General features: G+C 37.7%; 3 protein-coding genes across 5 annotated transcripts in view; 2 read left to right on the plus strand and 1 right to left on the minus strand.

Annotated features, from left to right (window-relative positions):
- The first annotated feature begins 767 nt into the window (after positions 1–767).
- On the plus strand, positions 768–1,801 carry LOC111447699 (thioredoxin H1-like). The gene is made up of 3 exons (XM_023086990.1): positions 768–1,219; positions 1,292–1,417; positions 1,502–1,801. Exons 1-3 carry the CDS (start codon positions 1,133–1,135, stop codon positions 1,631–1,633), a joined length of 345 nt encoding a protein of 114 aa, XP_022942758.1. The 5' UTR covers positions 768–1,132; the 3' UTR covers positions 1,634–1,801.
- A 1,539-nt stretch (positions 1,802–3,340) lies between these two features.
- LOC111447531 (pentatricopeptide repeat-containing protein At4g18975, chloroplastic) lies at positions 3,341–8,202 on the plus strand. 3 transcript variants are annotated; one of them, XR_002711286.1, is made up of 7 exons: positions 3,341–3,713; positions 3,799–3,905; positions 3,995–4,094; positions 4,178–4,321; positions 5,143–5,355; positions 5,461–5,728; positions 8,116–8,202. XR_002711286.1 is itself a non-coding variant. In XM_023086752.1 (7 exons), the coding sequence occupies exons 2-7, from the start codon at positions 3,663–3,665 to the stop codon at positions 5,659–5,661; spliced, it is 816 nt and encodes a 271-aa protein (XP_022942520.1). In that variant the 5' UTR covers positions 3,341–3,481; positions 3,555–3,662; the 3' UTR covers positions 5,662–5,912. The 3 variants fall into 3 exon arrangements, 2 of the variants coding, with proteins under 2 accessions (XP_022942520.1, XP_022942519.1); XM_023086752.1 differs by lacking the exon at positions 8,116–8,202 and having other exon boundaries at positions 3,341–3,481; positions 3,555–3,713; positions 5,461–5,912; XM_023086751.1 differs by lacking the exon at positions 8,116–8,202 and having other exon boundaries at positions 5,461–5,912.
- Positions 7,617–9,078, minus strand: part of LOC111447530 — a 3,091-nt gene continuing 1,629 nt past the window's right edge. Inside the window, exons 2-5 of the mRNA XM_023086749.1 lie at positions 8,745–9,032; positions 8,315–8,642; positions 8,151–8,240; positions 7,617–8,068 (exon numbers count right to left, since the gene is read on the minus strand). Coding sequence (XP_022942517.1) covers positions 7,953–8,068; positions 8,151–8,240; positions 8,315–8,642; positions 8,745–9,032 — 822 coding nt within the window. The 3' untranslated portion in view covers positions 7,617–7,952. The remainder of the gene's footprint in view (positions 8,069–8,150; positions 8,241–8,314; positions 8,643–8,744; positions 9,033–9,078) is intronic.

The following is a 9,078-nucleotide window of genomic DNA, read 5'->3' on the forward strand; positions in this document are numbered from 1 at the left end:
ACCCAAAAAAAAAAAAAAAAAAAAGCAGCCAAACCAAAAAAACCCCTAAATATGATTTTGTCTTTGGTTTGGACCCATGTTGTTGAAATGCCTAAACTTTATGATTAAAATGCGAAAATTGAACATAAGATGAAAACCAAGGGTTAATTATTTGAATAAATATTTTATAATATGGTGGGGGTGTGACAAATTTGGTGCATGTCTGGGTGTATTTGAAAAGAAATGATAATGTTTTTGGGAGGAGGGAAGTCTTCCATTAGTCAGAGGCATGGGAGGCCCCATTTCCCCCATCATTCTGCCCCTTATTACACAAACCTTCTTGGAAGCAATAAAAGGTCACAGCGTAGGCCCAATTAAATGTTATTAACTTCCAACAATCTACTGGGCCTCCACTGTTCTTCACACTCCGTCCAAATCCATCGACAAGCACCGCAACACTCTGTTCCTTGCTTTTAAATGTCAGAAACACACACAGTGTTCTCTTTGGAATCTCACTATTCACGTTTTTTTTTAAAGTCCAGCAAATATTGCATTCTATAATCTATGGAAGTCCAGCGTCTTCGCTGACATATTCTTTGGAAGTCCACCCTCTTAGGACTGACATCCTTTGTTGGCACATTGAGATATTTGATTTTGATATCATTTATAATAGTCTAAATTCATTACTACTCAAATATTGTTCTCGTTGGACTCTTCCTTCTAAGCTTCTTATGAAAGTACTTATTGAGCTACCTATTGAGCTCGTATGAATGCTAGCCAGAGTGGGAGCAATCAGAAGATTTAAAGAGAGAAGGGACATATTCTTTCTCTTCTTTACAAAGGTGAAGAACATTTTGAAATATTGAAATACATAAAGAAGTCAAACAAACAATACCCATTCAATGTATAAAAAAATGGGGAAACGAGTAAAGCATTTGAAATATTTATATATAAACTACGAAACGGGCGAATGATGCTTTCCAGAGCTGCGTGGTCCTGAAATTCTCCAGTCCCACATCGCTATTTCTTAATATCCCCTCCTCTTCGACTCCTATAAATTCACCCGCTCAGCTCTCAACTCTCCATTCAGTTTAATACACAGTTCCCATTTCTTCTTTCTTTTCCTTTTCCTTTTGTTCTGTAAGCGACTTCAATGGCGGACATGGGGAAAGTGGTTTCTTGCCCTACAGTTGGCTCATGGAAGCAACAGTTCCTCAAAGCCAAACAACACAACAAACTGGTACACTTTTTTCCTTCCTTTTTCTTTTCACCACGCATACAACAAATCTCATTCTAGTATTCTTTTCAACAGCTGGTTGTCAATTTCACTGCAACATGGTGCCGCCCGTGTCGTGCCATGGCTCCACTGCTCGACGATTTAGCAAAGAAATCGTGCAATAACGTAACGTTCTTGAAAGTCGACGTTGATGAACTCATGGTATGTTCCAAACTCTTCGATCTGAGAAATTCACTTACTTCTAGGACGCAACAACCGTAACAATAACTGTGATTATCATTGTAGAGTGTGGCCAATGAGTTAGGAGTGGGCGCCCTTCCATCGTTTCAATTCTTCAAGAACGGACAGTTGGTGGACAAGTTCGTGGGCGCAAAGAAAGATCTATTGCTCAACACTGTGTCTAAACATAGCGCATGAAGCTGGTCTTTTCATCAGAATTTGCTTTTCATAAATAAACAACAATGCTGCAAAGAAACATTAAATGTTGTGCAACAAATTTACACGTTTATGTTCTATGGAGATGGTCAGTGAATCTTTGTCATGGCTATCAACCAACCCTCTCTGGATTAATAAATCTTTTGTTCTATTTAATTAAGGCAGAGAATATATTCAAAAATTTTATTATAATTAAGAATTCTGAATGTGGAATGCTAGAAAAGAATTTTCGTAGTCTTCTAGCCATTAAATAACATTGCAATATGGGATTGGAATAGAAACCACAAATCTGAAAAGATTGTGACAATATATTTATCAATTATGAATTCAACCTTTTTTTTTTAGTTTTCTTTTTAAAAATAATATGTAATTAGCTAGACAAGAATACTCGATAAATACTCGATAAATGACCCCACTATTGGAGTCGAAAAATGCTAACATATACGATGTGAGATCTACTTTTATTTTGGACTTTATTTATTTATTTATTTTTAGTAAAGTTGAATGTATAGTACTCTTCTATACATGATTGGTGTATATACGTACAAATCCATTAGATGAGCTTGTATACGTATACTTTGGCTTAACTACAACTAGTGCATGTTCATGCTGTCGAAAACCAATAAAAAAGAAGAAAACACGTAAAATATCGAGGTGCACGCGTCCATATATAACATACTGGAGAAACAATCTATGCTCGTGTGATATACAATATTGATGAAATCCATGTATATTTATTCATGGTACATGAACCCGTAGGATTAAGGAATAAAGATAGAAAGGTGAAGAAAATTACACAACGTCAACTACACGTGAAAATGAACAACAATATTAGTTGTAATAAAGTAGAAAAAAATATGGAAAAGACAAAACCCACGTTCATGGGACGAACAAAAAAGAGACAAGCATCTATGCCTTTTAAGGTTAAAATTGTGCGTTAAACGCCATGAACAATACACATTCTTCAACTGCTCCAACACTGAAAATTAGTAGAGTTATATTTTCTGTTCCGCAGTTTTTTACGTTCATTATTTTGTCTATAAATTAGAAAAATTGGTATATAAAGCTTTTTAAAAAAGACCGTAACAATATCATACAATTATAGAAAGTCATAATTTTGTAGACAAATTCATGAGCTAAATATAAACATTCCTAAATAATTATGTTTGATGTAACGGATTATTATTACTTTTATCAAATAAAGTTTCTAATTAATATTATAAACATTACTACGATCTTGAGCTAACTATTAATATTATTATTATTTTAGTTTGGAGAGTGATTTTTTAAGAGAGTGGAAATGTTTACGGTTTTGTTTTCCTCTCCTTAACAGACATGTGTTTAAAACTATAAGGTCGAGGGGCAAAGCAGATAATATTTGTTGGCAGTGGTTTTTGGACCATTACATTCGGTATTAGAGCCAGTGATTAGATGATACTAGGCACCGATCGAAAAAGGGTTAGACCCCCTCTCCATAATAGGCTCGTTTTAAAACTGTGAGATTGATACCTATAGATAATGGACTAAAGCGAATAATATTACTAGAATTAAAAAAGAAAATAGAAATGAAATATTTAAATGTTGATCATGAAGAGCATGAACTTTGACTATTTGAAGTTTAGGCCTACATATTTTGAGCCCGGAGATTGACAAATACATGGGCAGGACATTGAAATCGAGGCCCAAAACAATTGAAAATTCTTGGTCCTTCTTCAATTAAATCAGCACAATTCTCCCTGGGTTGTCTCTAAGATAAGGCGCTAGCCGCTAGCTCCAATTTTCTGTTTCGTTCGTTCCCGAAAGAACGATCATCATCCAAAGCTTGTGCAGGTAGAGTTTTTGTATGTCTCCAGCTTCGGTGCGCTTTGTTTAATTCCTGTAGTTGTTTCGCATATGTTCTCAGCCGTAGAGCCCTTCTTTATCCTGAATGAATCAACCCCTTCGGCCACAGCTCAATTTCTTTATTATACTTAATACCCAATACATTAAGCGCTGAAATTTGAAAAATCTGATGCTTGCTTACCGTGGAAGCTCAACTGGGTTCGATGCCCTCGTGCCGAAGGTAAGCAGGAAACTTCCAACTTCGCCAATTTCGTTTCAACAAGATCTAAGTGTTTAATCCCATAATTTTCCCCTTTCCCTTGTAGAAAGTTTGCATTTACAATTACAACAAATTGGCATTTAGAGCTGCCAGTGTCAAGTGTGTCCACAAGCAAGCTGCGCAGTCGCTTACAGGTTCCACCACAGCTGAGAGGTGTTCTTGTTTTTCTTCTCTAATATTGCTTTCTGATTTTGCTTTCAACCCCAGAACTTTGATTCTGATGTTGCTTTGGTTAAATATAGACGTATTGTTAAGAAGAAGGTTGGGAAGGAGGCCCACCATTTATGGAAGAAAAGAGATTCTGCTGGCTCTGGCCAAAAAGCTCTGAATCTTGTTAGAATTGTAAGCTGCATTTCGTTGAATCTTCTCTCTTAGCGCCTTTCTAATATTGAGAGGAAACAATGGGAATATTTAACATCTTGTAGGTCTCCCAATGCCCCAATGAGAAAGAAGCTGTATATGGAGAATTGAATAAGTGGATAGCTTGGGAGACGGAGTTTCCATTGATTGCAGCTTCTAAAGCTTTAAGAATACTGAGGAAGAGAAGTCAATGGAAGCGTGTCATTCAAGTATGAATAAGTATACTCTTACTCATTGTCCTATATTTTTATGTATGTATTTAATATACTTAATAATTATTTGTCTTACAAAATGTTGGACTTATATTGTTTTTGTACAATTAGTGTCTAGTGTCACAGGGTTGTGACATCTAGCTCATATCTATTGTGCTAACAAGTGTTCGATATGTGTCCAACATGATTGTTAGTTTTGCACTTATTTGATAAGTTGTGGTTTGTTCAGTTTTTATATTGAAGTTTGATCTTGAAACTTGGTCATTTAGACTTCCTTGTGCTTAAAATATGACTCAAGAAACAAGACAACACTTCGGATGTGGTTGATACATCAAATTTTATTATTCCTGTTTTAGATTTAGCTTTATGGACAGAGAACTCATGGTTGTTGGTTCCATAATTGGGAATGATGAAACAGCAATGAGTTCTTATCTTTGAGAAAAATGTTTGTCGAAATATAACACCGAACTACTTCTGGCATTGGAAGCCTCAGTGTTGGACTTGCAAGTTACTTGTGAGATTGGCATGTGAAAGGATCATCTCTGATTAGCCTAGTTCGGTAACATGGGCTCGTGACCTGAGTGGGGGTTCTCACTGGTTTGAATGGGTGGAGGGGTTGATGTTGGAACCCTTCGATTAGGGAAGGTTCGAACTTAAAAAAAGATTATTTCAGATTAACAAGAAAAATTGGAAGAAAAAAATCTGTTGTCTTTTGCCTATGTTGGTTGCTTAAAGTTCTTCCTTTTCCGTTGTAAAGTTTGAGTTATAAATATTTATGAAGAGGTTTCTGTATACAATCAATGCTTCTTATTACTCAGGTGGCAAAGTGGATGCTAAGCAAGGGTCAAGGTGCCACAATGGGTACCTATGACACTCTTCTTCTGGCATTTGATATGGACAAGAGGGTGGATGAAGCCGAATCTTTATGGAACATGATTTTGCATGCACATACTCGTTCCATCTCTAAGCGACTGTTTTCTAGGATGATCTCTTTATATGACCATCATGACTTGCAAGATAAGATTATTGAGGTATTGGGAATGGGGACTCTCACGTCTCGCTTGTACCACCCTATGCAATCTTCTCTTCATACCATATCAATGACCTGCTTCAATTTTTTCCATCTCTTGGTACAGATATTTGCAGACATGGAGGAGTTGGGAGTAAGGCCAGATGAAGACACAGTTAGAAGAGTAGCCCACGCCTTTCGAAAACTAGGTCAAGAAGAAAACGGGAAAATGGTGTATAAAAGATATGGCTGCAAATGGAAATACATACATTTCAAGGGTGAGAGGGTTAGAGTGAGAAGAGATGGATGGGATGAAGATGATAAATGAACCAAACTGAAAGAAAAGAATTGAAGGGCAGAGACTCCTGGAACTTCAACATGGATTAGCTCACAAGGTATTTCTCTACCAATTTCCGTTAATTATATGCGTTCTATTTGCAGTCTGGTAACAGAGATAATGCAAACACTGTAATATATTAATATGATATGAAAAAGGTAGTGTATATGTTAATCAAGGAATTTATCTATCATGTTTGGAGCAAGTTTGTTTTCTAGAACTATGCTTCTCTTTTAGCTTGAGGTATTGTAAGAGCCAAAGCCCACCGCTAGCAGATATTGTTCTCTTTGGACTTTCTCTTTCGGGTTTCCTCTCAAGGTTTTTAAAACACATCTATTAGGGAGAGGTTTCCACACCCTTATAAAGAATGCTTCGTTCTCCTCCCCAACCGATGTGGGATCTCACAATTCACCTCCCTACAGGGCCCAGCGTCCTCGTTGGCACTCGTTTCCTTCTCCAATCGATGTGGGACCCCCCAATCCACCCCTCTTTGGGGCCTAGTGTTCTCGTTGACACTCGTTTCCTTCTCCAATCGATGTGAGACCCCCCAATCCACCCCTCTTTGGGGCTCAGCGTCCTTGCTGGCACATCGCCTCATGTCCACTCCCTTTAGGGCTCAGCCTCCTCGCTGGCACCTCGCCCGGTGTCTGGCTCTAATTCCATTTGGAACAGCTTAAGCCCATTGTTAGCAAATACTGTCTTCTTTGAGTTTCCCCTCGAGGTTTTCAAAAACGCGTCTGCTAGGGAGATGTTTCTACACCCTTATAAAGAATGTTTCATTCTCTTCCCCAACTGACATTCGACCTAAGTAGCAAATGGAGTCAGAATCAAGTAGATTTTATGGGGATGAACTACCCGTTTGTCAAATCAGATAAGATTTGCACATCTTTTGCTTTTGCCTACGTATGGAAACAGTAGAAAAGGTATAGTGAAAGGTTGAGTAAATTTCACATCAAGCTTTAAATCTTCATTCTGAAGCAACAATTGTAGACAAGCTTTTGGTCAAATCACTGCTAGGATCATGGAAAAAAAAAAAAAAAAGTGGGGTGAGTATAGTTAGGTAAGATAGATTTGAACAATCCCAACTAACTAAATAGATGACATAATATCATACTTTTGGTCGTGAAGAGTAGATTTTATGGTTGAATTACACCAAGTAGAGTGAATAGCCTTTAAGAAGGGCAGCAGCAGAAGATTTGGTACACTCTTTAATTATATAAACTAGATTTTGATGTTCTTGTAATGCTTTACTTTATAATTGTTTATCAGTTTAGATCCATTCCATGAAATTTGAACCAACATCCTAGATCCAGATTGAAATGGATGCCATTCCTGTTTAAGTACTGAGGACAGTCCCATTTCTCCGACAAAAAACTATTCATAAAACATACGGTTGGCATGGACAGATGGTATGGGCATGACCACCTACCTAACCTTTAATATTCTGCAAGTTTCTTAGCAACTTAGGCAATTATCTAAGATTGATAGAAGTATGCACAAATTATCTCGAACACTCACTTGAAGTTAGTATCATTGAGATTAGTCGTGAGGCTCATCGGTTTATGCCTCATTAACCACTAAACTATGCCTAGATTAACAAACGAGTGTATCTTTATTAGTCCTTATCTTTAGAATAGTGTTCGACTTTAATTTGTAATGTAGTCTTCCTTGAATATCTGATGTGAAAATGATATGGTTCTTTTTTCTTTTGGAATTCATGGTTCTTTTTTCTTTTGGAATTCAAGAATTGTGATGATCAAGATTGCACTTTTAACGTTATAGAATGTTGGAACTTTTGACCTTGTTGAAAGTAATATATGTTTTATCTGATGGATTATGCAAATGGAGATGAGGAGGCCCGAATCTTCGACCTCTTGGTCAAGAATATATTATGTTCGAGTTTAAGGTTCATACAATTGAAAATTCAGTGGAATAAACTCTGCTTCTAATGATAAATCAACAAATAATTTATTAGTCTTAGAAGGGTTAATAGCTATAGCTATGTATTTCAATTAAGAAACCCACAAAAATTATTACAATCTCTCTTTCACTCGTTTCCTAAAACCCCATTGTTCAATAAATATCCTTTTCTCTTTCCGCGCTGTCTGAAGAATGATGAACACTGCATACTCGGTCCTTCATCTATAAAAAACTAACTGGTAACTGAAGTCCTGCAAACAATCCCCTTTTCCCTTCTTAAATTACAACCCTTAATTCATTTCTTTATAGTTCACTAATCTAAAAAAACACTTGAACTACATTCAGATTTCATTAGTGTTAATTCAGTATGTCCACTCCTGAGGAAGAAGAAACTCATAGCTTTTGCCTCTCTCAGCCGGCCGGGAATAGCTTAGCCTCTGCTCTGCGAAAATGGCGTTTCTTTGACCCATTATAGCTTCTGCGAAACCAAAATTAAAAGCTTATTAGGAAACTACTATTTAACAGATCTCCAGATTGGTGAATCGTTTCAACGAGCTCACCCTGGCTCCGGCGATTTGACGTCATTTGGGGAACAGATCGGGTCATGTCCTGTACGTTTCTCCTTGGTAACATAGCAATCGAGCCATAATCTGAAGGAACAGAGCAAATATTAAAATTCATGTTCAAATTTGAGGAACCCAAGTTTGCAATTTGTTAAAAGTACCTGCTCTTTTGCGAGGTTGTGGTGGGTTGTTGTCGTATCGACGAGGCAAGAAGACACCCGTTCCGGCGCATTCCTTTTTGGGGGCAGATCCGCCTCCATGGAAGGTGGAGGGCACGGCTGGAGCACACGACTGAGAAGGGTTTCTTTGGTGATTGCGTTGCATAGATGACCATGTGGATTGAGAAAAATCTACAGGACGAACAACAATTCTCCCATTTTTATGATGAAAATCTCCGCCTCCGCAATGGATCCGCTGATTCTCAGCCTTCACTTGTCTTCCCCAGTTGACACTGCTCTCCGGTTTACGAATCGGAAGCTCTGTTCCAAACTGAAACAGAGGAAACAAAAAACAGAGTCGAACAACTTCAGATCAAAAAACACAGCAAAACAGAGAACATGGGAGTGAAAAACCGAAGCTAATGAACTTCACCTGCGGAGCGTGGGAATAAAATCCAACGTCTTTGACAGAAGAAACAAGATTTGACGAACTTTGAGAAGGACCAATAACCCCATCTCTGCTATTGTTCACTTTGAGCCTAGCAACTTGTTTCGCAGCAGCATAGATAAGATCCCAAGTGTTGTCATCGCTGCCAAAAGGGGTTACCGGCGGCGACGGCGCCTGAGATGGCCCGTTTGGGCTGCCGTCGCTGGACACCGAACTCCAAGCCGACCAACTCCCAAACCCACTAAGAGTAGACTGAGGAGATCTAGTCTTCGCCTGAAAAAAAAAAAAAAAAAAAAAAAAAAAAAAAAAAAAAAAAAAA

The sequence above is a fragment of the Cucurbita moschata genome, unplaced genomic scaffold (assembly GCF_002738365.1).
Source record: "Cucurbita moschata cultivar Rifu unplaced genomic scaffold, Cmos_1.0 Cmo_Scf00009, whole genome shotgun sequence".
Classification (NCBI taxonomy): Eukaryota; Viridiplantae; Streptophyta; class Magnoliopsida; order Cucurbitales; family Cucurbitaceae; genus Cucurbita; species Cucurbita moschata.

Bases quoted from the DNA above. Each gene is read 5' to 3' on its own strand.
- LOC111447699 (XM_023086990.1), top strand. From the start codon at position 1,133: ATGGCGGACATGGGGAAAGTGGTTTCTTGCCCTACAGTTGGCTCATGG. The intron at 1,220-1,291 runs GTACACTTTTTT...TCTTTTCAACAG, and splicing joins CCAAACAACACAACAAACTG to CTGGTTGTCAATTTCACTGC. The intron at 1,418-1,501 runs GTATGTTCCAAA...TTATCATTGTAG, and splicing joins TCGACGTTGATGAACTCATG to AGTGTGGCCAATGAGTTAGG.
- LOC111447531 (XM_023086751.1), top strand. From the start codon at position 3,663: ATGCTTGCTTACCGTGGAAGCTCAACTGGGTTCGATGCCCTCGTGCCG. The intron at 4,322-5,142 runs GTATGAATAAGT...CTTATTACTCAG, and splicing joins AATGGAAGCGTGTCATTCAA to GTGGCAAAGTGGATGCTAAG. The intron at 5,356-5,460 runs GTATTGGGAATG...CTCTTGGTACAG, and splicing joins TGCAAGATAAGATTATTGAG to ATATTTGCAGACATGGAGGA.